The sequence below is a fragment of the Pristiophorus japonicus genome, chromosome 4 (genome assembly GCF_044704955.1).
Source record: "Pristiophorus japonicus isolate sPriJap1 chromosome 4, sPriJap1.hap1, whole genome shotgun sequence".
Lineage (NCBI taxonomy): Eukaryota > Metazoa > Chordata > Chondrichthyes > Pristiophoridae > Pristiophorus > Pristiophorus japonicus.
Genome location: NC_091980.1, coordinates 284,977,580 through 285,004,629, shown reverse-complemented (window position 1 = coordinate 285,004,629; position 27,050 = coordinate 284,977,580). Strand labels below are relative to the sequence as shown.

General features: G+C 41.4%; 1 protein-coding gene across 3 annotated transcripts in view; it reads right to left on the bottom strand.

Annotated features, from left to right (window-relative positions):
- sel1l (SEL1L adaptor subunit of SYVN1 ubiquitin ligase) overlaps positions 1 to 27,050 on the bottom strand; it is a 52,507-nt gene that overhangs the window by 11,050 nt on the left and 14,407 nt on the right. For 2 of the 3 annotated variants that reach the window (XM_070879551.1, XM_070879553.1), the window contains exons 3-17: positions 26,019 to 26,181; positions 21,264 to 21,431; positions 13,701 to 13,806; positions 12,850 to 13,012; positions 11,174 to 11,227; positions 11,002 to 11,061; positions 10,601 to 10,682; positions 9,226 to 9,380; positions 8,832 to 8,888; positions 8,105 to 8,173; positions 7,080 to 7,157; positions 6,426 to 6,488; positions 3,576 to 3,663; positions 2,504 to 2,652; positions 1,299 to 1,464 (exon numbers count right to left, since the gene is read on the bottom strand). In XM_070879551.1, coding sequence (XP_070735652.1) covers positions 1,299 to 1,464; positions 2,504 to 2,652; positions 3,576 to 3,663; positions 6,426 to 6,488; positions 7,080 to 7,157; positions 8,105 to 8,173; positions 8,832 to 8,888; positions 9,226 to 9,380; positions 10,601 to 10,682; positions 11,002 to 11,061; positions 11,174 to 11,227; positions 12,850 to 13,012; positions 13,701 to 13,806; positions 21,264 to 21,431; positions 26,019 to 26,181 — 1,621 coding nt within the window. The remainder of the gene's footprint in view (positions 1 to 1,298; positions 1,465 to 2,503; positions 2,653 to 3,575; positions 3,664 to 6,425; positions 6,489 to 7,079; positions 7,158 to 8,104; positions 8,174 to 8,831; positions 8,889 to 9,225; positions 9,381 to 10,600; positions 10,683 to 11,001; positions 11,062 to 11,173; positions 11,228 to 12,849; positions 13,013 to 13,700; positions 13,807 to 21,263; positions 21,432 to 26,018; positions 26,182 to 27,050) is intronic. The other variant, XM_070879554.1, reaches the window with a different exon arrangement.

Below are 27,050 nucleotides of genomic sequence, written 5' to 3'. Positions count from 1 at the left end.
TAGGAGCAGGGAGGTTTTACTGCAGTTATACAGGGCCTTGGGTGAGGCTTCACCTGGAATAGTGTGTTCAGTTTTGGTCTCCTAATCTGAGCAAGGACGTTCTTGCTATTGAGGGAGTGCAGCGAAGGTTCAGCAGATTGATTCCCAGGATGGCAGGACTGACATATGAGGAGAGACTGGAACGACTGGGCCTGTATTCACTGGAGTTTGGAAGGACAAGAGGGGATTTCACAGAAACATAAAATTCTGATGGGACTGGACAGGTTAGATGCAGGAAGATTGTTCCCGATGTTGGGGAAGTCCAGAACCAGAGGACACAGTCTAAGGATAAGGGGCAAGCCATTTAGGACTGAGATGAGGAGAAACTTCTTCACTCAGAGAGTTGTTAAACTGTGGAATTCCCTACCGCAGAGAGTCATTGATGCCGGTTCATTGGATATATTCAAGAGGGAGGTAAATATGGCACTTACGGCTAAAGGGATCAAGGGGTATGGAGAGAAAGCAGGAAAGGGGTACGGAGGTGAATGATCAGCCATGATCTTATTGAATGGTGGTGCAGGCTTGAAGGGCCTACTCCTGCACCTATTTTCTATGTTTCAAGTACATTCTTAAATCTCTGCAAGACATTTTTTTTGCATTACTGACAAATTAACCATTTAAACTTGGTAATCTATTCAGATCAAGTTAATCTTTTGGCTCATTTGATTTTAAATTTCCAAAACCCCCATTTCCTCAATACAGCAACTTTCACCACTTATCAACGCACCCAACCGTACTGCAAATACAAGTTTATTTACAGAATAAATGTAATTCTACAGTGGATTATATTATGACTATGTTAATAATGCCCCGCTCAACAACTAGCATTGTGAAACATTTCTTTATAAAAACTAACGTCTGGTGTACAATATTTTGCAACTTCCATCTTAGTTTTTTTTTTAAAAAGTAGAAAGATTTGAACTAATTCAACAGTAATCTGTGAGCATTACATTTTACCAGTGTTTGTTGGTACCAATTATCAGCTTGTAAAAGTCAATCATCACCAATTCATGGCTCAGCAGCACGGATTCCTTTGAATTAAATCTACTTTAGTTTAGCAGAAACTAGAGCATTAAAATGTGACTTCCTCCAGCTTTAATCCATGTTGGCCACCTATTTTGCAGCATATTTTCACAGGAGTGTAATTTAAGTAAAGTGATAGATCACAGAAACACGATTAAAAATTTGTACGTTTTAGATATATGAACTAAGATTGAACAAGGCAGTTGACAGACTGCTAGTCTGGTCTTTGTTCTCACTTTGATCCAGAATGAACGCAGCATTGCTCTGGGCCACCTCGTAGCCTTGTTCAGCCAACAACAGATACTGTACCAATGCAGAGTTAGTGTCTCCCTCCTTATAGCTGCTGTATGCAGACATTAGCCGCTCTGACCAGCGACCTCGCTCACAGACATTTTTAAATAACTGCAAAAGGAAAGTAGAAATGTTTCAGAAAGTCTGCTGATGCAAACTCAAAAACTATAGCAGAAAAAAGGAAATTTTACACACATTTTTAAAAAGGTCGATCTGCAATCTTAGAATTGCCACAATCTGTTCTTGCTGCTTTTAAAGAGCTGGAGAGAGGCAACCTGGAACAAAGATCTAAATCACTCTTCAACTGACATTGTGAATTGATAAAGCTGCCTGGAACCCAGTGTTCTTAGTCAGGAAATCACTGGGAATCAGTGGAAAGGGAATTCTAATTAAAATGTTAACTCATTGGCTGCCTCTTACTAGCAATTTGAAAGAATCAAAAGAATAAAAATATACAAGTATCACATTTGACATTTAGAATTATGAATACATTGAATGGAATAATTTACCACTTTGTAAAATTAAGTGTATACAAACATTTAAAAAACATTCTACAGCAGCTCAGTTGTTTGCCAGATAGGACAAAAATCAGACCACAAGGTTTCAGGTGTAATTCTTAGCCTGTGCCAAGTTAGCCATTTTCAGCCATACAAAAAGTTGAAGTGGTACAAGCGACTTCAGCGTCCCCGAGTTGGGAAAGAAAGCAGAGATCCTGCACTCGGTCCCAATCCATTGACCAGAAGTGGAACACTCAAATGTTAAGGCTCACATGAAGAGGGGTCACTTGAAAAAGGTACTAGAAGACTTCTAGCACTTGTGGAACCGTACCCCAAAACAAGAGGAGGAAAAAAATCTACAATGGTCGGAATTATTTTTTTATTACATCAAAGTCAACATGCTTGGAATTAGATTCCTTGCATACAGGAGAATGAAAGGTGTTAGTGACATACTACCAACTGCAGTGGTTCCCTTTGACTCAGTTGTGCTGCCATATAAACACAGCCCAACCCAAAAAATAAGTAATCATGTGGAGTGGAACCTTAAATGTTCATAAGCATAACTCTCACTACACTTTAAATGCGTACATGCAAAGATATTTTAAAATCAAAATAATTAATATTTCCAGTCAATGTATGGTGCAGATTCTTACCTCAACAGCTGTATGACAAGATCGAAGCACACCGCTGCCTATTGCATGCATCTGAGCCAAGTTATAAAAAGCCAGTATGTGTCCACCTTGCGAGGCGAGATTAAAATACTTCAAGGCTTGTTTGTAATCTCTCTTCACACCTACACCATCTACAAAACAAACAAAAAGTTACTTCCATAAAGATATTTCAGCATTGAAATTGAGCCCAAAATTTAAAAAGTCCTCATGTTGACACGGCAAGGCAAAGCCAGGGATAGCAACTCGGCAGTCTGTTTTACTCTGCCCAGTTTTATTTTTCCAAGCGGAGTATAAAACTGGGCACAGATTTGCTATCACCCTCTGTGCTACTGCCCAAAGATGAATTTCACCCCAACATATAACCACTTGTGCATGGTCAGATGTTTTAAGGAAGCTGGGGAGAACAAGCATTTGAAAGTTATGGATTGCTCATTCTAGGTAGTAAAAAAAAAAACAGGTGGCTATTAGCTGTTGGAAACTGTTCCAAGAATTTGAATAGTGCAGATCAAATGGTTTGTATTAAAAAAATAGTTTTTGTACTAAAAAAGCCTTCAAGCACATGTAAACTTCAGAACACAGCAGTGATGCCTGCTGTTCTGTTCAAAAGGAAGTTGGAATGGATAAAACAGCCAATTTCTCAAGAGTTGCAATGGTTAATCTGAAAAGCACATTTTGTAGCAGAAATGCTCAGAGACTGCAATTGCTCGAGAGGATCATATAGCTTTCGAGACTATAATGACAAAAAAAGCTTAAGGCACAATCCCATGATTTTCATCTATTGATCCCAATTCTAATGCGCACAAAGGACAGATATCAGGACTAAATCAATTCCAATATCTTTCTCCCCCTGTATATTCACAGAACTAGTTGCAGAATAAACCTGTTGTATTCCTTCTCATTCATTGACCATCAAGAACATACGTTGCATCAATTTTTGTTGGGTTGTATTTAAATAAAATGTATTCGCCAGGAGCTGTATATCTGGTACAGAATAGCTCACCTGGAAATTTCTAGATAGGTGTATAAACAGTAAAGATATGCAACTATGACTTACTGTAATACATGGAACCTAGCTGGAGTTGGCCATCCACCCAACCTTGTTCAGCAGCTTTCTGAAAGTACTTCAGTGCCAATTCATGATTCTATTAGAGGGAAAAAAGATAACTTGTGTTTCCACTCAAATCACACACACACACACACACACACACACACACACACACACACACACACACCAGGTTTTAAATCAAAAATACAAAAAACAAAATTAGGACGAGAAAGGCCACTTTGTCACCCAACATTGTACTCAAGTATTTGAATCACCCATGTTTTTGCCTCCTTTACATTGCTTAAAAGTGTATTCCAATCATTAACTGTGTAATTGAACATAACCATTTCAGTAGGGTGGGTTTACATGTGTATATACAAAATGTTAAATGGTGGATCAATCTCCCATTCCCAAACACTACATTAAAATGAACTATTTTTGAGCCAGTTACATATTTTTCACAGGCTGGATGTCACAGTTAAAAAAAAATTCTGCAATTGCAGTATTACTTGGCAAGGAAGTTTTCCCTGCTTCCTCTCCAAATTTACTATTTATTTTTCAGTTACATCTTCAAGTCCTAATTTGAAGATTGTGGATGCATTTGATTTAGTGGTGTGGTGACCGCCAGCACAACTTGCATTTATATAGCGTAAATGAGAGGGAATTCTAGGAGATTATGGCCTGGACAGCTGACGGTATGGCCACCAACAGTGGGGCGAAGAGAATGGGGTGGGGGGGCGGTGGCAGGGAGGGGGTGCGGAGGGATGCAGAAGAGTCTAGAGTTGGAGGAACGCAGAGTTCTTGGAGGTTTGTAGGGCTGGAGGGAGGTTACAGAACTAGGGAGATCATCATGGAGGGATTTGAGCATAAGGATGAGAGTATTAAAAAAAAAGGGGTGGTGCTAGACTAGGAGCCAATGCAGGCCAGTGAGCACTCGGGTGAAGGGAGAGTGTGACTTGGTGTGGGTTAGATTATGAGCAGCAGAGTTTTGGATAAGCTCACGCATATGGAGGCTGGAAGTTGGGAGGCTGACCAAGAGAGCATTATAATAAAACCAAGTCTAGAGGTAACAAATGCATGGATGAGTGTTTCAGCAGGAGATAAAATAAGGCAAGGATGTAGACAGGCAATGTTAGAGGTGAAAATAGGCAGTCTTTGTGATGGGAGAGGATGCAGGTTTGAATTTCAATTTAGGATCAATAGGACGCTGAGGCTGCAAACAGTCTGATTCAGCCAGAGTGTGACATGGAAAGAGAATGGTATCTGTGACTAGGAAAAGGAGTTGTGGCTTCTGTCTTCCCAACATTTAACTGGAGGGAATTGTGGCTCATCCACGACTGGATGTCAGACAAGCACCCTGACAAGAGGCAGTGGAGGGGATAAGAGAGGCTAATCAAATTCCAGGATGTAAACCTAAAAAAAAAAATGGTAAGCCTTGAAATATACTGGTCAGACCATATTTGACATCTGATTTCAAGGTGGCTTTTGATTTAAAAATATAAATATATATATATAAAAAAAGCAGGTCATAACCCATAGCTTCTCCCAACTTCCTTCTTGGAGGACCATTTGGTCTCCCCACAAGGTCAAGACTTTGCAACTGACTGAAAGATTGACGCAAAAATTGGGCTCTCATCCCCATTTAAGCATCAATTCTATACCTGATCATAATGGAGCACTTCATCCTGGTTTAAAACTGATCAGACATGCAGCTCCAGGAGGCAATTTAGCCTTCAAAGTGGGATTGCAGATGTTCTAAATCATCATCATTTATCAGAGAGGTAGATGCAATGTCGGTTTTGTACCACTTGAATTAGCAATTCATTTTTTAATGAAAGTGAAGATAGATATGAATTAATCCTCATTTCTGCCTCTGCAGTTTTTTTAAAAAGCAGCATAAAACATAGGCAAATGCATCAGAAACTGGCTAGAAATATAGACTTGAAGAAAATGGGGGAAGGCAGAGTGACAGAAGTACAGGTTGTACCTCTCCAGTCCAGGACTCTAGTCTGGAAACATCCCTGGTCCACCATCAGTCCCGGCGTGGGTGGTGTCCATTGAAAAAAAAATTGTGGCTCCACGTGTTAAATGTATGTGAGATACATTTTGGATGACAAATCTTGCCCTGGCCAGCTGGAGGTTTTACACACCGGCTGGTATGGTGCTCGCTGCCGAGGCCGCCTCTCCCTGCCCGATTAGCCGCGGGCACGCATGCTCTGAAGGCTGCAGCGCCGAGCTGAGCCAACATTTTCACCTCCCCCCGTTCTCAGGGGGTTGTTGTGGGCGTCTCTCTCTGTGAGGAGGCTGCCGCTTCCACCAGTCAGGCTCTGCTCGCGGCTTACACATGGACTGACGGCGGGAGTAGGATCGTGGGCTCTCTCCTTGACTATCGCCGATCTCTAGTTTTTTTGTGTGTGAATGTATGTCTTTTTTTAGGTTGATTTTCTTTGCCCGGCTCGCTTACCTCAATGAATGTAAAGGGAAGGCGGCTGACTGAGGTGCCGAAGCTGGGCCTGAGAATTAAAAATAAACTGAGAGATTCTGGATGACTAAATGCTGCGCAGTAGGCTTCTCTGCAGAACGCGTCCGGATCGTTGTCAGTAGCGTCGTCACCAGTTGACCTCCCATGGTTCGGAAAATTCTCTTGTCCAGCACCGGTCAGGTCCCTAAGGTGCTGGACCAGAGAGGTCCAACTGTACCATTTTACAGTAGATTTATAATTGTAATGTATGTCTGTTTCAATGTTTATGGAATGCAATGGAAACTTAGAAAAATGAATTTGCCGTCACACTAAGAATTCAAATGATTCCCTTTAAAAGTAGCCAAAGCAATTAGATATAAACAAACAGTAATACGCACCACTGGGACGCCCTTTCCATACAAGTAAGCCATTCCTAAGCCGCTCTGTCCAACTGGATTACCCTGAAAATTAACAAAGAGTCACTGCCTGCCACACAATGTTTTTCAATCTAGAGACCAAAAGTGGAGTGAAACAAGCGGAGGTGATTTTCTGCTGACAAGCCACAAGATTACACAATACTAAACCTCTCATACACATACAAAAAAAAACACAGGAATTGAACCAGTGAAGTTGCAAATTTCTGTGGACTAGCTGATATTCAGCATCTCGCTCGCTCTTATATACAGTGTTCCACTTGACCTAGTGCAGGACAGCCAAATGTTAGAACCTCACCATCCTTCTCAGCAGTCCACTATGCACAGGGATATTGCTAGAGCTAGATACTGCTCGTCTAGTTAAGAACACTGACTTGCCGATATCACTGGGGTGCTAGTGATGAGTCTACTTTCGGAATTCCATTAATGCAGTAGGCCAACTAATGAATCAATAACCTGGGCTGTCAAGTGAGAAATCCAGAATATTTACATTACTTATTTATTTAAACAATACTTTTAGGCTTTGAAAGGTTAAGAAGAATCAGTTTGGATAGGAAAAAAAAAAGAAACACACCAAGTCAAATTTATTTCTGACATCCGTTTTAAAAAGCAACTTACCATCTCTGCTGATTTCTTGAAGTAATGTAAAGCAGTGTCATTGTTCTGAGGTACAACATTACTACCCTCCGAGTACATCTGTTTATGTAAAAAAATTAAAAGTTCAGTTTTAAAGGCCCCAAATTTCCTCATGAGTTGCACTGTTTTTTTTGGTGTAACTTGATTTTTCTGGTGTATCTTTTTAGTTGCAAATATGGCCATTTACTTTGCACCAGTGTAAGTGAGTTGGTTAGGTTTTTTGTTAGGTCAGTTTTTTTTCCCCCCAAAAGGGGTCATTCCCAGCCACTTACACCATTTATGCCAACTTGGCCAGAAAAAAGTTGTACTAAACTAACTTAGGGCAGCGTATGTGTCCACTTTTAACGGCACAGAAAGACCTTACTTACAATTAAGGAATCGGCACAAGTAACAACATTTCAAGCACCAAGCACAAGCAGTAGTAACAATTCAATAAAAAGATAAAAAAGTGACGTAAATAATTAAAGTATCAAATAAAAGTACTGCATCAAATCCTAGTTAAACTGAACTATGCAGCGGCTGGCCATGCTGGAGTCTGTTCGGCTAGGGCAAGGTGTGGGACACCAGCAAGCCCTTCGGCCAGGGCAAAAATTGGGAGAAACGGCAGGCTGTGGCCGGGGGAAAGGAGAGAAGAGAAACGGAGAAATAACGCGGCAGGCTGTGGGGAGGGGAGGGTGTTAATGCCCCACTGAGCATGCGTGAATGCTGCAGCACGCATGTGTGTGCTGCCGACACTCAAATCAGGCCCCGCCCTCCCTGCCAGCTCTGCACGGCCAGCACGGACCTAGCTCCGCCCCCCTCTCTTTATTGTATGCCATGCCAGCCCCACAGACGGCCCGAGAATCGGCCATGATCGCACGGAATTTTTCCGGCGCTGCTTCGGAGGTAAAATATCGGCGAGGGACTCGGAGGTGTGCTGAAAAAAAACTGGAGGGCCAAATTTGGGCCCATTGTTCTCAGTAAGAGTCGGTCTGGTTTGTATGATGTATATTATCTTATGCATTTACCTTTCCAAGGAATGCCATTGCATGAGAGTTTCCAGTAGCTGCTGCTTGGTTAAAATACTCAAAGGCTCTCTGAAAAAGGAAAACAAACAAACCCAACATGTTACCAATTCAGATATCTATTTTAGGTTCAGTGTTGTCAGCTGCTCCCTTGAGCTGAATACACCTGCAGAGCTCTCACCCAAGTCAGAAATTTAAAAAAAAGTTTAGAGCAGGGAGGGAAGAATTCCTGCTATTTAAAATAGGAAGTTGGATAGGTGAGAAGTGTAGAATAAATCTAAAACACTGAGCACTTGGCAAGTCCACTTTGGCACAGCACTGGGTTTACACTCCACGGGATACCAGACTGAAATGGTGTGAGAACATAGCTTCCAGGAAGTGTTAGTTCAAATGTGTGGTTTCCCTCCAAGCATCCTTTGCAGTAAGCAGATAAGGCCCATTATTTCTCAGGTGATCACAGCACACCCTTTAGTTAATGACTATTAAGACAAGATGGCATCATTTAAACAAACAAAAAAATGGTCTCCAACCTGTTATCATTGAAATAAAGAAATCCTTCGAGAAACTATATCAACAATACACCACATTTAAAAAAAATGTGCAGAGTCTGCACTGGTAAAAAAAAATAAGCTACTTCTATAAAATGCAGTAGAAACCACACACTGCTTGGAACATTTCAAGAGGAGGATATGCATTCTAATTTCGCAAGTATTCTTATAAACAAAGTTACCTGATAATTTTGTTCCACCCCTCTTCCTCCATGCAAATGCAACTGGCCAAGTCCAACCTTAAAAATAAAAGACAACTTAAAAAAAAAGTTTACAGGAACCTTTGTTCTCTTCAAGAATCCCATTTGAAGGTCTGCGTCATGTTTGCAAGTTTGAACTAAACGGGAATTAAACTACAAAAAAAATACACAATAACCACATTGTATGGCAATTCTGCTCAAGAGCTTTATACAATTTACATTTGACTAGCCAAAATAGTTTTCTACCTGGCTAAAGATTAACAGGTAGAAAACTTTTACATTTTAGCTACAATGGGTAATTCAGATTTTACTTTAGTACCAAACCAGACTTTACTTTTATGCAGACTATGTTATTCAGATCATTTCAATGCTCTACCTGTGCTTGGACATCACCCTTTTCAGCCAGGAATTGGTAATATTGGATTAAGTCATCTTCTAGCATTCCACTGCCAACACCGGCGTTTTCAACTTCATCAAGGAGACGAATTCTCTGAACAACATTACCACCAGTCAAAGATATATCACTGGCAACTAAAGGAAGAAATACGATCATTTAAAAAAATCAGTTAACGCAAGATGAGATGTTTGAAGGACAGGCTCTGGAAATAGCATTTGCGCTTTACTCGGTCCTTCTAGAATTATCACTGTTTTAAAACTTCTAGTTGAAAATCATTCATAATTTCCAGCATGCAGAAGATATTGGCAAACAAGACAAAATAAAATCCACTGTGCCACCTATCACATACTGCAAAACTTTCATTTAAAACGGCAGGTGCATAAAGCCTCGTTCACACAGCAATAGGGTTATTCCATTAGTAAAAAAAATAAATAATGCAGTCACTGAACCACATGTAACCACAAACAGAAGATTAAGAACAGAGTGCAGGAGAAACTTCACAATCATGAGGCTGTAGATTTCACTTCTAGGATTAGTGGTTGAGGCAGAAACTGGGTTAACATTCAAGATTAGATTGGGTAAGTGGATAAAGGAAAAAAGATTGAAAGGATAAGAGAACAGGGTGTGAATAGAAGGATTTGCTCCCAGGAGGGTAAATTCTGACTGACTGGTTAGGCTAAATGGTCGGTTTTGGTGTTGCAACTTCAATGTATGCGTATTTCTATGTTTTTGACAGACAGTTCAAGTTTATCCCGACTGAGTGAAATTTTAATTATTTTGGTATCCTTTCTACAACAATTACTTGATCAAGATTTCAGAAATAAATTAATATTCCTAGGACATCAGTAAAACAATTTAATCTGCGAATGTAAACTTTAAAATGGAAAACGATCTGTAAATAGTTGGGGAGGGAAGAAAGAGGGGGAAAAAAAAAATGCTATTTAATCCAGGGACTGCAACCTCTTGAGAGCACATGCACTTAAGATCACTGGTGACCAAAGTACATGCCGGCTTCCACTCTGCTTTGTGTTTGTTACTATTGAAGAAGTGGGCCAAAACCACCACTTTTGGTAGGTTACCAATCTTAGCAAGTCAGCAAACAAGTTAGCTGTAGAAGGCTGGTAAAAGTGTAAAAGAGGCTAGCAGCCAAATTCTCCTCAGCAGTAATAAAAATATTGCTTTAACAGCTGCTCATCTTTAGTACACAGCAATACTGAAAATTTGAACCAGTCAATTCCAGAAAATATGGGACCTTATTTACCCGGAACAACATGAACAGAACAGAATAGTTCTCATTTGTATAGAGAAAAACACACACACACACACATAAGCCAAGATACATTTGATTGCTTACCATAATTCGCCACGAGTTTGTAATGAGTTAGTGCAGATTCACAGCTCTGAGGGACTCCTATGCCAGCCCAATATCTATAACCCTGAGGGATTAAAAATAGATGCATAATTGAAAAAGACTGTCTACAAATATGATCATTCATAAAATGTTGTTCAAAACTTGCTACAGTACGGAGGGGGGGGGGGGGGGGGGGGAAAGAAAGGGTTAGAAACACATTCCATAGAACAATTTATAAATGGAAGCAACAAAACTGAATGGGAGATTATGCTACTGGCCCTTTTGATACAGGTGTTCATTTTAATATTTTACTGTTTTTTTTCTTTATTGTGTTGATAAAATCAAAAGCATATTGCACTGAATCTTTGCATGTGTGGTTTATTTATTACAATAATATTACTTACCAAAATCATGTGCGACAACAAGTTCCCTCCAAGTGCTCCAAAGGTGTAAAATACCAACGCCTTTAAAAAAGCAAAGCAAAGAGAGATTATCAAGTGTTTTGCTGCATGCAAGCTTTCAAGACCACATTCAGAGGTAACTCGGTGTCCAGGTTAAACAAAATAAAACAAGTACCTTAGCTTGACTTGAGTGGACTCCCACTCCAGATGCATAAAGGAATCCAAGTGCCTAGAAAGAGTACAAGACAGCTAGCATGTCAGAAAGTTCTCTTGATAAAATCTCTAAACTCCCCTCATCTCTTTTCCTTCCCCCAAAAAAAGCACGCTATAGGAAATAAAAGTAAATGATTTAGAGCTTCCAAATACTAATCATTTAATTAAATCAGAGTTAATGTGCAAGACGACTAGTCTCCAGCCCACTGGTACCTACAAAGCTTCTTGAAATCAAGTGACATAACTACTTGCCTATTTTTCTTATAACATATGCTGTAAAAATGTGTAAGTGCAAGTATCTTGGGAGGGATGTCTGATAGTTAGTATTCAATACTTCAGCATGCACTTTTACTGTACAAAAACAGACAAAAGGAGGAAAGATTATGACCAAAAGCTTGGGCAAAGAAAAGGGTTTTAAAAAGAGAGGATTATGAGATGAAGGTGGAGAGCTAGAGGGGCTGAAGAATGGAATTCCAGCACATGGGGCCTAGGCAAATGAAAGCATGACCAATAGTGGAGTTTGGGGAAAATGCACAGAAAGCTAAAATCAGAGAAACAGAGAGTTAATGGAGGGCATTATAGGACTGGAGTTGGTTACAGAGGTAGGAAGGGACATAAACACACGAATGAGAATTTAAACCCAAGGTGTTTGAAGAACCAGGAGCCAAATGCAAGTCAGTGAGGATTGTGGTGATGGAATAGGATATGCTGAAAGTTAGATGGCAGAGGACTGGAGGAAGTGCAGATTTGCCAAGGTAGGGGCAGAAGCAGTTGGCGTTACGGAAGTGTGGGTATGTAGTTTTGCAAAACTCAGCTTTGAATCAAACAGATCATTGAAGTCCAGTCTGAGACAGTGGCCTGGGACAGGGATGGAGTCATTGGCAAGGGCACATAAGAATTTGTGCAAGGGCCGAAGACGATGGAATGACGAGAGGAAATGGAGGAGATCGCGCAGAGTGCCATTAACATACATGGGGAAACTGATCCTAGGTTTGCAGATGATGCCGCTAAAAGGAGAGATTTAGATAAACCTTGATAACAAGCTCACAAAAACGGAAAGTAAAGCTTTTCTATAGTCGCCTAGAGAGGGAGTTAGTTGGCTTCCTAGAAGAGAGGGAGGAAAGCTCGGATGATTCAGTCAATATGCTCACACCCCTTTCCTCAATTCAAGCAAACATTGGCCAACTATCTCAGCTGAAGAATGGATCTGGGTAATCAGTCATCCCAAAAATAGGATGAAACACAAACAGAAGACAAAAACAGATCACGTCGTCAAGGACAAATCAACAAAGGTTTAACTACAATGCATGTGTGTTCAAACTGAAGCATCCCAAAAACCTTTACTGTTAAGAATTTAGTCATAGAACATTTCAGATCATGTACAGGAATACCTATAGTTAAAATTGTTAGGTTAATTGTCAAGTAAAATATCTGATTCTTCAATATCAAAATTACACAATGAAACCTGCCATTTAAATATATATTACAGAATTGTGTTACTGTTCAGAACTTAAGAGGCTCAGATCAAGTTTTTGTTCAACAGATTGGCTTGACTGTAGTTTGTGTCACTATCATTTGAGGCAAGAACTGATGATGAATAAAGATTGTGTAGTTATGTTATAGTTAAAGCACACCTACTGTTTGGCCTTTCGGAGACCCCTGCTCTGCAAGCATCTCAAAGAAATTCTTAGCTGCTCCAATGTTTAACTTCAGGTAATCACCCAACAGCATGGCATAGCCCACTTTCTCCATGGCCTTAGCATTTCCCAGGTCAGCTGCTTTCACAAGTATTTGATACCCTCTAGATTGAAGAAGAAATAAAAAACGAAAAATGGAACCAGCACCCAATAAGGGAGTTATGATTAAGGCAATGGCAAGACAGTCACACACCTGCAACATTGATAGTGCCGGAGTACGTGCAAAGCCATGTGGGTCAAGCATACTCCATGATGAAGAATTCGACAATGTATACTCCCAACATCAGACACATTTCCTTACTAGCAAAGGTTTTCCCATAAAGATGCCAGCATTTTGCTTTGAATAGTTCATGTTCCCAATAAACCCTGGTCCTACTTCCAACATTTAAACAGTTCAAAATCCATCAATTTAAAGTAAAGTATTTATTTACACCAGGCTCTGGTACCTCTGAAGGCCGACAAAAGACAGGACAGCACCCACACAGTTCTAGCAGCCTACAGAGTTCTAAACCAGGACATTAGAGGTTTTGGTGGAGGTTGCACCTATAAAAGTGATTAAAGCTGGAACACCAGTACAAAAGGAACATGCATCACCCTACTCCACTTCAGTGGGGTGGGGAACAAAAATAGGAACGTCCTCTCTCCAAGGATTTTCATTGTGCCTGGAGCCGCTGATTTGAGAACTATAGTAGTATAGTTTTGACCATCTTACACTCACGAGTGAAGGAGGAGGCAGAATGGTACCAAACAGCCTACAGGATGCGAAGTTTAAAATTAAAAGGAGGTGCTTACTCTTTTTTCTGATTCTTTTTACTTGTACTGTTGATCATCTTCATTCCAGCATGATAAAAACTCTCTGCCTCCTGTGCAACTTTTCTTTGACTGGCTTCTTCATCAGCTAGAACACGTTAAAAAAAAAAAACACATAATTCTTAATACTTCTTACATAATAACAAATAGGAGCAAGAGTAGGCCATACGGCGGATCTGATCTTGGTCTCAACTCCACTTTCCTGCCTATTCCCCATAACCCGCGACTTCCCTATAGTTCAAGAATCTGTATATCTTAGCCTGGAATATATTCAATGACTCGGCCTCCACAGCTCTCTGGGGTAGAGAATACGAAACATTCACAACGCTCCGAGAAAAGAAATTGCTCCTCATTTCCACCTTAAAATGGGTGGGCCCCTTATTCTGAAACTATGGCCCCTAGTTCTAGATTCCCCGAGGGGAAACATTCTCTCTGCATCAACCCTGTCAAGCCCCTCAGAATCTTACATGTTTCAATATCATCGCCGTCTTCTAAACTCCAATACATACAGGCCCAATCTGCTCAACCTTTCATCATAAGACAACCCCTTCATCCCAGAAATCAACCTCGTGAACCTTCTTTGAACTGCCTCCAATGTAACTATCCCTACTTAAATAAGGAGACCAAAACTGTACGCAGTTCTTCAGACAACCAGAGGGATAGATTAATTTCTAATTGATGTCAAGGCTACAAAGCTTTTTAAAACACTTGTATGTAAAAGTATGTGGCTATACTCTAAATATGCAATAAATAACTATTTAAACACACCCAGCCAAGATATCACATTGAAAGCTTTTAAACCACCATTGTAATAAGATAACTCAAAAAAAGTCCTCTGACAACTCAATTCACTTTCATAGGGAGGGAGTGGCCCTGGGAATCCTCAACAGCGACTCAGAACCCCATGAAGTCTCATGGCTTCAGGTCAAGAATGGGCACGGAAATCTCCCGTTGATTACCATCTACCGCCCTCCCTCAGTTGATGAGTCAGTACTCCATGTTGAAAACCACTTGGAAGAAGCACTGAGGGTAGCAAGGGCACAGAATGTACTCTGGGTGGCTCGGTAGCACCACCACTGACTGAGCCCTGAAGGACATAGCTGCCAGACCGGACCTACGACAGATGGCAAGAGAACCAACACATGGGGAAAAACCCACTTGACCTCCTCCTCAGCAATCTATCTGCCGCAGATGCATCTGTCCATGAGGGCATGGATAGCAGTGACCACTGTGGAGACGAAGTCCCGTCTTCACACTGAGGACACCCTCCATCGTATTGTGTGGCAGGACTGAGCTAAATGGGATAAATTCAGAACAGATCTAGCAGCTCAAAATTGGGCATCCATGATGCGCTGTGGGCCATCAGCAGCAGCAGTAGAATTGTATTCCATCACAATATGTAACCTCATGATTGGCATATTCCTCACTACCACTACCATCAAACCACAGGACCAACCCTGGTTCAATGAAGAATGTAGAAGAGCATGCCAAGAGCAGCACCAGGCAATCCTAAAAATGAGGTGCTAACCTGGGGAAGCTGCAACACAGGACTACATGCATGCTAAAAAGTGGAAGCAGCATGCTATAGACAGGGCTAAGCAATCCCACAATCAACGGATCAGATCAAAGCTGGAAATCCTGCCACATCCAGTGGAGAATAGTGGTGGACCATTAAACAACCAACGGGAGGAGGCGGCTTCATGAATATCTCCATCCTCAATGATGGTGGAGCCCAGCACGAGTGCAAAAGACAAGGATGAAGCGCTTGCAAGCATCTTCAGCTAGAATGCAGAGTGGATGATCCATATCGGCCTCCTCCCGAAGACTCCATCACAGGAGCCAGTCTTCAGCCAGTTTGATTCACTCTAGTGGTATCAAGAAAAGGCTGAGTGCAATGGATACAGCAAAGGCTATGGGTCCAGATACCAGCCTGGCTGTCGTGCTGAAGACTTGTGCTCCACTACTAGCTGCGCCTCTAGCCAATCTGTTCCAGTACAGCTACCACACTGACATCAATTTGACAATGTAGAAAACTGCCTGTCCTGTCCACAAAAAGGTCAAATCCAATCTGGCTAATTATTGCCCCATCGGTCTACTTTCAATCATCAAAGTGATAGAAGGGATCATCGATAGTGCTACCAAGCTGCACTTGCTCATCAATAACCAGCTCATCGATGCCCAGTTTGGGTTCTGCCAGGACCACTCGGCTCCAGATTTCATAACAGCCTTAGTCCAATCATGGACAAAAGAGCTGAATTCCAGGAGAGGAGAGGGTGACTGCCCTTGACATCAAGGCAGCATTTGACCAAGTGTGGCATCAAGGATCCCTAGCAAAACTGAAATCAATGAGAATCAGCGGGAAAACTCTCCACTAGCTGGGGTCATACCTAGAACAAAGGAAGATAGTTGTGATGGTTGGAGGTCAATCATCACAGTCCCAGAACATCGCTGCAGGTGTTCTTCATGGAGGTGTTCTAGGCCCAACTATCTTCAGCTGCTTCATCAATGACCTTCCCTCCATCACAAGGTCAGAAGTGGGGATGTTTGCTGACGATTGCAGAGTGTTCAGTGCCATTCACAACTCCTCAGATAACAAAGCAGTCCATGCCCTCATGCAGTAAGACCTGGATGACATTCAGGCTTGTTACTTGCCAGGTATGAGCCCATGCACGTCACCCAAGTGCCAGGCAGTGACCATCTCCAACAAGAGTCTAACCACCACCATTTAAAATACATACATTACCATTGCCAAATCATCCATAAACACTCTGGAGTACACCACTGACCAGAAATGTAACTGGACCAGCCACATAAATACTGTGGCAACAAGAGCAGATCAGAGGCTGGATATTCTGCACTGAGTGTCTCACCTCCTGACTTCCCTAAAGCATTTCCACCATCTACAAGGCACAAGTCAGGAGTGTGATGCAAGAATGCAGCTCCAACGACACTCAAGAAGCGCAACACCATCCAGGACAAAGCAGCCCACTTGATTGGCACTCCATCCACCACCTTAAACAAACAAACAGTCACTACCTCCACCACCGGCATACCGTGGATGCAGTATGTACCATCTACAAGATGCATTGCAGCAAGCCGCCAAGGCTTCTTCAGCAGCATCTCCCAAACCCACGACCTCTATCACCTCGAAAGACAAGGGTAGCAGGTGCCTGGGAACACCACTACCTCCAGTAGCCTCCAAGTCACACACCATCATGACTTGGAAGTAGCCATTCCTTCATCATCGCTGGGTCAAAATCCTGAAACTCCCTCCCCAACAGAACTGCAGCAGTTCAAGGTGGCGGCTCCTTACCACTTTCTTAAGGGCAATTAGGATGGGCAGTTAATGCTGGTCTTGCCAGTGACACCCAGATCCCATGAACGAATCACAGAATCATAGAAATTCACAGCACAGAAGGAGATAATTTCAGCCCATCGTGTCCACGCCGACTGACCAAGAGCTATCCAGCCTAATACCACTTTCCAGCTCTTGGTCCCTAGCCCTGTAGGTTATGACACTTTAAGTGCATATCCAAGTATTTATTTAAATGTGGTGAGGATTTCTGCCTCTACCACCCTTTCAGGCAGTGAGTTCCAGACCCCATTACCCTCTTGGTGAAGACATTTCCCCTCATATCTCTTCTAAACCTCCCCCCCCCCCCCCAATTACTTTTAAATCTATGGCACCCTGGTTGTTGACCCCTCTGCCAAGGGAAACAGGCCCTTCCTATCCACTTTATCCAGATCCCTCATAACTTTATACACCTCAATCAGGTCTCCCCTCAGCCACCTCTGTTCCAAAGAAAACAGACCCAGCATCTCCAATCTTTCCTCATAGCCAAAATTCTCCAGTCCAGCCAACATTCTTGTAAATCTCCTCTGCACTCTTTCCAGGGCAATCACATCTTTCCTGCAATGTGGTGACCAGAACTGCACATAGTACGTCAGCTGCAGCCTAACTAGTGTTTTATACGGTTTAAACATAACCTCCTTACTCTTGTATTCCCTGCCTCGACTAATAAAGGCAAATATTCCATATGACTTCTTAACCACTTTATCCATCTGGCCCGCTACCTTCAGGGATCTGTGGACTCCAAGGTCCCTTTGTTACTTTACACTTTTCAGTGTCGTACCATTTAATGTGATTTCCCTTGCCTGGTTAGACCTCCCCAAATGCATTACCTCACACTTATCTAGATTGAATTCTATTTGCCACTGTTCTGCCCACCTGACTAGTACATTGATATCTTCCTGTAGTCCACAGCTGCTTTCTTCATTATCAACCACACAGCCTATTTTAGTGTCATTTGCAAACTTCTTAATCATACCCTCAACATTCAAGTCCAAATCATTTGATATATACCACAAAAAGCAAGGGACCCAGCACTGAGCCCTGCAGAACCCCAGCCTTCCAGTCACAAAAACACCCATCAACCATTACCCTTTGCTTCCTGCCTCTGAGCCAATTTTAGATCCAACATGCCACTTTGCCTTGGAGCCCATGGGCTTTTACTTCCGTGACCAGTCTGCTCTGTGGGACCTTATCAAAAGCTTTAATAAAATTGAGATACGCTACATCAAGCGCACTGCCCTCATCGACCCTCCTGGTTATATCCTCGAAAAATGCAAATCAAGTTATTCAGACACGACCTTCCCTCAACAAATCCATGCTGACTGTCCTTGATTAATCCACGTCTTTCCAAATGAAAGTTTATCCGTCCCAATAGTTTTCCCACCACTGCGGTTAGGCTGACTAGTCTGTAATTACTCGGTCTATCCCTTTTTAAACAAAGGTACAACATTAACAGTCTTCCGGCACTCCACCTGTAGCCAGAGAGGACTGGAAAATTATGGTCAGAGCCTCTATTTCCTCTTTTGCTTCTCAAACAGCCTGGGATATATTTATTTCATCCATGCCTGGGGATTTATCCACTTTCAAAGCTGCTAAGCCCCTTCCTCTCTCTCTCTAGGTTTATCTCGTCTAATATTTCACACTCCTCCTCGATTGCAAAGTTTACATCGCCCCTCTCTTGTGAAAACTGATGCAAAATATTCATTAAGAATCATACCCACATCTTCTGCTTCCACACACAGATTTCCTTTATGGTCTCCAGTAGGCCCCATGCCCCAGTCTCTCTCTAGTTATCCTATTATGTATTTATAAAATATGTTTAGATTTTCCCTGATTTTACTTGCCATCATTCTTTCAAGCTCTTTTTAAAAAAAATAAAATTGCACCCCTGAACTTCTTATACTTCTAGATTTTCTTCAGTATTGAGTTCTCAGTATGTCATAAGTCTCCCTTTTTTTCATATGTCCCTTGACATCCAGGGGGCTCTAGATTAGTTTGCCCCAACCTCTTTTTTTTTAAAATACAAGGGAACCGACTTGCTCTGTACCCTCAGGATCTCCTCCTTGAATGCCTCCCACTGCTCAAACACTTATTTATGATCAAGTAGTTGTTTCCAGTCCACTTTGGCCGAATCTCATCTCAGCAAAATTGGCTTTACCCCAATTGAGAACTTTTATTCCTGGTCCACCATTGTCCTTTTCCATAACTACACTAAATCTTACTGAATTATGATCACTAGCACCAAAATGCTCTCCCACCGATACCCTTTCCACCTGCTCCTCTTCATTCCCCAAAATCATCACCTCTCTTGTTGGGCTTGTTACATACTGGCTAAAGTAGTTCTTCTGAATGCATTTTAGGAATTCCGCACCCTCTACCATTCACCCTGCTTGTTTCCAGTTATATAATCCTTACTTTGAGGAATTGATTATTTAAATACAGGAAACTCTCGTTTATCCGGATCATTCGGGGATTCGGCAATTCCGGGTAAACAAATTTTCCGACAGGGCAAGTTTACATTTTAAAAAGTTAATATTTGTATATATATTTAACAACTCATTGGAAATCAAAATTCCCACAGGTATGCTAGTGATCGCCTGCTTAATAGTCGCTGCATCTGAAGTAACTAATTGCAAGAAGAGTTCTGAGTGGTTTCAATGTGAGAACGTGAGAGGCAAACGGTTCATGCGCAACAATAGTTTCTGCAGAAGAAAAGGTTGAGTTGCCAGCATGCATGTACTTCCCCCGGACTGTAATCACGGAGGGACGAATGCTGCACTGGGAGTGGCTGCAGGTGGCCTTGAGGAGGAGATTGTCGAGCTCCGGGGTTCCGGAGCGCGCTCTCCGGGCTGCATTCTGTGCCTGGAACCTGGTGCTGGCACTGCTCCCGTTCCCAACGTCAGCGGCGTGCACGAGAGACAGCGGCTGCAGCAGTGCGTGCACACACACACCAGCAAAGTAAGGGCAGAGGAGGGTGAATTTGTGTATTTAGATTTTTACGGTAGATTTTCTGAGTCCTTGCTTATGGCGAGTGTCACGTTGTGCAATTGTTAGCGATCTTGCAACAGAAGGATCTGGATATGATATATGTCGAAGTGTTACGGGCAGGGCCACCAGCCGGTGAGAAGTAGCAACGCAATATTTTAAATTCCGTTACGGCGGGTTTTCCGTTAAATCCGCATCCGGATAAACGAGAGTTTCCTGTAGTTGTGCTCTGGTCTATAGTTGACTAGATTTCAGATCTTATGTAAAAGCCAAAACTATGCAAATCTATTTCACAGAATGTAACGGCTTCCCCTCGGTCAGATAATGAAAGATATGGGGGGGGGGGGGGGGTGATAAATCAGGAGGTACAATGTATAGAATGTAAAAGCCAACAATTTCTTGCATTTTCACAGGTTTAAAAACTTGTGCACTGCATGGTCATTGTACATTTTAGTGGATCACCTTGTGTCAATACAGGGAATTTGTATTGCTAAAACAGAATCACTTGTATGAGGAGGTGACGAGCAGTGCTTCCTGGAAAAACAGGCCAATTGTTTCCATGGAAGAGTTGGCATTGTGAATACTATTACAGTAATTCAAATGGAACAACATTCAGAGTATTTTGTAAGCCACATATCCAGAGTATGTTATTTTATATTGTGACAGTCATCAAAAAGGTAAAGTAGTTTAGCTGCAGGGGAGGCACAAATATGCTGACCAAGATTTTTCTAAAACATTTAAGTTGATGAGGAGTGGGGATTAAAAAAACCCAGAAAGCACTAAATATACAGGCTTTACATAACCTCAACACAAAATGCTTTTTCCAAATGTCGCCATGCTCCAGCCCCTTAATTAAGGCAAGCAACAAAAGTGACTCCAAACCACAATTATTGAGCTATGCCAAGAATGTAATTATTTTTTCACAAAATTCATTTTGCCTTCGCAATTCAGTTGCGGTCCAATATCAATAGTTTCTGTTATAAATTATGATCTCAAGTTTTGCACCGTATAAATAACTGATGGATTTGCTACTACAGAGAGGAAGTGAACTATTCCTCTAGACCGCAGCACTGCACTTCAGAATTTTACAAAAATTATTTAAAATAGTCTCGGACTTAACATTCAAGCTTTTAGTGTATAACACAGTTCAACTTCCTTGTGAACAAAGGCCCAGATGTGTAAATTGAACTAGGTTAAAAAGTACTCACTTTCACAAAATCCCCACTTGTGGTCCCGATTGTAGTTGTAGGTTGTTGCACACCAGAATCGGTCATCATCTCGTCCATCAGTAGTACAGCTCAAGTACTCCTGGTCCAAAAACAGGAAGGGAAATACACAGGGCTCACCATCAGCAGTGCCACCAATTGCTGTTGGATCTGAAATGAATTAAATACTTATTTTATTTTAAAATCAAAAAAATAAAATCTTGTAAAAGACCTGACTTTATATAGTGCCTTTCATGACCACCTGATGTCCCAAAGCACTTTACAGCCAATGAAGTACTTTTTGAAGGTGTAGTCACTGTTGTAATGTAGGAAACGCTGCAGCCAATTTGTGCACAGCAAGCTCACACAATTTGATAATCAACATCAGTAAAACAGATTATCTGTTCATTGAAGGATAAATATTGGCCAGTATAGCTTCTCTATTCTTCAAAATAGTGACATGCCTTGTCGAAGGCAATGAATGCAACTGAATATTTTACTATACATGACAGATTGCAAACACTACTACAGACAACTCTTGATTATCCGGGTCCCTCGGGGATTGGGCTATTCCAGGATTTTTCCATTAAGGCGAGTCTACATTTTAAAGTTAAAACTTTAATGAATCAATACAATCAGCTACAAACAGTAACAAAAGATGGACATTACCAGCATGCATGTACAGGTTCTGTGCCTGGAACCCGGTGCCAGCACTGCCCCGATTCCCAAAGTCAGCGGCTGTAGCAGCGCGCACACACACTCCAGAAAAGCAAGAGCAGAAGAGGGTGATTTTTACGGTGTGTGAAAGCGCACGTGAGCGAGAGCGAGAGAGAGAGACCCAGGGCCTGATGGACTGCATCCCAGAGTACTTAAGGAGGTGGCCTTGGAAATAGTGGATGCATTGACAGTCATTTTCCAACATTCCATTGACTCTGGATCAGTTCCTATGGAGTGGAGGGTAGCCAATGTAACCCCACTTTTTAAAAAAGGAGGGAGAGAAAACAGGGAATTACAGAGCGGTCAGCCTGACATCGATAGTGGGTAAAATGATGGAATCAATTATTAAGGATGTCATCGCAGTGCATTTGGAAAGAGGTAATATGATAGGTCCAAGTCAGCATGGATTTGTGAAAGGGAAATCATGCTTGACAAATCTTCTGGAATTTTTTGAGGATGTTTCCAGTAGAGTGGACAAGGGAGAACCAGTTGATGTGGTATATTTGGACTTTCAGAAGGCTTTCGACAAGGTCCCACACAAGAGATTAATGTGCAAAGTTAAAGCACATGGGATTGGGGGTAGTGTGCTGACATGGATTGAGAACTGGTTGTCAGACAGGAAGCAAAGAGTAGGAGTAAATGGGGACTTTTCAGAATGGCAGGCAGTGACTAGTGGGGTACCGCAAGGTTCTGTGCTGGGGCCCCAGCTGTTTACACTGTACATTAATGATTTAGACGAGGGGATTAAATGTAGTATCTCCAAATTTGCGGATGACACTAAGTTGGGTGGCAGTGTGAGCTGCAAGGAGGATTCTATGAGGCTGCAGAGCGACTTGGATAGGTTAGGTGAGTGGGCAAATGCATGGCAGATGAAGTATAATGTGGATAAATGTGAGGTTATCCACTTTGGTGGTAAAAACAGAGAGACAGACTATTATCTGAATGGTGACAGATTAGGAAAAGGGCAGGTGCAAAGAGACCTGGGTGTCATGGTACATCAGTCATTGAAGGTTGGCATGCAGGTACAGCAGGCGGTTAAGAAAGCAAATGGCATGTTGGCCTTCATAGCGAGAGGATTTGAGTACAAGGGCAGGGAGGTGTTGCTACAATTGTACAGGGCCTTGGTGAGGCCACACCTGGAGTATTGTGTACAGTTTTGGTCTCCTAACCTGAGGAAGGACATTCTTGCTATTGAGGGAGTGCAGCGAAGGTTCACCAGACTGATTCCCGGGATGGCGGGACTGACCTATCAAGAAAGACTGGATCAACTGGGCTTGTATTCACTGGAGTTCAGAAGAATGAGAGGGGACCTCATAGAAACGTTTAAAATTCTGACGGGGTTAGACAGGTTAGATGCAGGAAGAATGTTCCCAATGTTGGGGAAGTCCAGAACCAGGGGACACAGTCTAAGGATAAGGGGGAAGCCATTTAGGACCGAGATGAGGAGGAATTTCTTCACCCAGAGAGTGGTGAACCTGTGGAATTCTCTACCACAGAAAGTTGTTGAGGCCAATTCACTAAATATATTCAAAAAGGAGTTAGATGAAGTCCTTACTACTAGGGGGAATCAAGGGGTATGGCGAGAAAGCAGGAATGGGGTACTGAAGTTGCATGTTCAGCCATGAACTCATTGAATGGCGGTGCAGGCTAGAAGGGCCGAATGGCCTACTCCTGCACCTATTTTCTATGTTTCTAAATACAAATGAGCAGTGTTTGGAAGGCGATTTTTCCAAATTATTTGGAGCTGCCTTTTCACTTGTTAGCAACAGAATTTTAAATCCCGTTACAACGGTTTCCCGTTGGATCCGTTGTATGGATAATCAAGAGTTGCCTGCATTTGGAACCAACAAGTTCTCAAATATTTTTAGAGATTTTATGGCAAGTTGAATTACTGCTTAAGGCATGCAAGTTTTTGTCTCTGGTGTGTTGGGTTATCAAAAACATTAAACATAATTGAGGGAGAAAAAGTGATTGAACAATACAAATAAAGAATCTACCATAATTCCAGAAGTGAACATGATATTGTTGAAATAAAACATGTAGAACTCAAAGTAAAGCTCATTTGCTTTTTTAATATCCATCTTGTTTCAAAAAGTTGCAAACTGTACAATTCCATACACAAATTTAGAAAACCTAAATCATTTGTTTGTCAATTAAAGCGCCATCTTTTCAAATCGCTGCTTGCTTCAAAAATGGATAAAAATCAGAACAAAGGCAATCTTTATTCAGCTAAATACAGGTGGCCCAAAACGTTTATTCAAAAAGGCTGTTATCTGGATTAGGTCAATACCAAAAAAAAATGATCCTATATTGTTAAAAATGACATCCAATAAAAATTATATTTTGCTGGTCAAATATAACACCTGAAATCAGAAGGTTTCACAAATAAAATGTCTGCACTTGGCTGGCTGCTCACACGTTCCCATATTGGATAAACATCTAACAAATTATCCTAAATTGAACTTAAAATATTACGTCTAACCAATCAAATGATTAGAATTAAATGTTTGAAGAACGTATTTTCTGCCCTTCCTTTCCAATCTTTGTTCTACACTATAGAAACTTTTTCTTTGCATACGTGGCACACTATTAATCATGTGGGAAGGTGGTGGGGGAAAAACACCTGCTTAAGCCAACGCTGACCTAGTCTCATTGCAGCTTATGACTGATATGATCAACTATTTTTAGACACAAGTGTTTCAGATGGAGTCAAAAACAAGCTGCAACCATCAGCAGCATGTTTCACTTTGGCAAGTAACCAATACAACTACAATACAATACAGGGAGAAAAAAATCCCTAATTTTTCAAGACTAATATACCAAGCAACTAGAAGTAAACCCATACAGTACTGTACTTGGTATTATTGTTATAATCACAGATGGATTAATTAATCGACTGTACACCACAACCCCACTTTGTAATTTACCAACTTTCAACAAATTTAATACTTTGCACAGTATTCCACATTTCAAACTCCGCTGAACCTGAAAATTGAATTCTGGTAGGAAATGGATATGTAAAAAAAAAAAAAATTAATAATCTATTCAATAGTAATTTACAGTCAAAAACACAAACTATTACACACTCCTATTATGATCAATACAGATTCCTCTGGCATGGAGTCAATCCTTCCCTTGATTCTTAAGTTATTCACCCAACATTGCAGATTAAGGTCGAGATCCAAAGTGGATGATCTCACTTTAGAGATAAAGGCTACAATATTCCCACGTCCCTTATGAAACCAAAGATTCCAGGTAAAGAGTCAAAATATGGAAATGTGCTCGTCCTTTCCCTCAAAACACAATTTAGTAAGAAGCTTTTGTTTTTTTTTTGGGGGGCGGGGGGGAAGAAAGAGAAATGGAACACATTTAGTAAACTGTTCTGTCTGCACAAATTAATTGACTTTAGACTGTCGGACTTCATATCAATCAGCTAATAGTAACAGTTATTAAGTAATTACAGTATCACAACTATGAGCAATATACTTCAAGCACCTCTGATGGGTTTCCCACTTTAAAATTCAAGATAGTCTTGTTCCAAAAAGCAGCACCAATGTACTTAACTTCTTGTAACAGTGCACTCAATTTTTTTTTAAAGTCTTGGCCATTGTGGTTATACTCAATTCAGCAATACAGTATTGAAACAATGCACTACTTATTTTTTGCCAAATTGCTTAAGCGTTGACTCTCGCAGGGTATCAGTGCCAACAGTTCTCATGTGTTAACCTAGACTATTCAACAAAGGCGGCATCATAGCCAAACATCATCAGATATTCACACAAGTACACTTTCCAGTAGGTCAATGAATAGCTAACAGGAACAGTACTAGCTTCCCTTAGCCCCAAAGCCAATTGTAGCACCAACTTGTGTTTTGGTTGATATCAGCAAACCTAGCACCTGCTGCTGCTCTGCTTGGTTTCGCTCTACACCAAATAATGCATTTGGCCACTGGGGACCCACCTAGAGTTCTAAAGGATCTATTAAAAGTTGGTTTTGGTGGGTCACTTGAAGGCTGGTCAAATAGAGGATTTTTAGTCTTACTTTTTTTAACATCTTCTATATAGTCAGTAGTGAGACTTTCTTCATCAGAAGTAGAATGCTGGTATTCTTCATCTTTACCTTCCTGGAGATCACCTGTGGAATCTATGATCTGCCCAGCAACTACACGGGCTCCAGTTGGACGATCTTCATTTTGTTGCTCTGTCTAAAAAAAAAAAGGAACATGCAAAAAAAAAGTAGAATTCAAATCAATTGTCATCACAGGGTCTCCATCTCAAACATTTTTTGTGTTTTTTTTAAATAAAGGCTAGGAACGGGAGCGTTCTCTCCAGAGAGGAGGAACCACATTAACAGCTAAAGATTATAACATCGGCAGGCTTTAACAGAGGATACCAGGGAAAGAACATTGAACTTTACTGCACAGCAAGTGATAAAAAACACCACTTTCAAAGAGCACACATTAAAGATTAAACTAATGCAAGAAAATAAAGAGAGTTGAAATATATCACACGCCCTCGGCCCAATTTGTCTATGCCGGTATTTATGCTCCACACGAGCCTCCTCCCACTAGTCTTAATCAGCATATCCTTCTATTCCAGAACCAAGCAAAATATGGCCCGCCAATGGATTCTATTCAGCCCGCAGTGGTTCTCAAACTGGGGTCACAAATCTTGCGATTTTAAAAAAAAATGCTGATTTGCACATGCGTAAATCACGTACATTTTCCACGCATGTGCAAATTGGCATTTTTTTCAACAAAATTCCAAGATTTAGGAGTTTCTGGATTTACAAGGCAAGTAGAGTTGCTGTTCTAGTTCTAGAATCATGGACAAACATGGCAACATTTTGCACATTTGGCTGGACATTATTACCTGTATTGGTTTGCACACCGTCCCTGACTTAAGCAGAGAGAGTTAAACTACAGTTGAGATGCACAGAAGACACCTCAAGTCGCTGGAAATATACCACCAACGATGTCTCCGCAAGATCCTGCAAATCCCCTGGGAGGACAGGCACAGTAATATCAGTGTCTTCGTCCAAGCTAACATTCCCAGCATTGAAGCACTGACCACA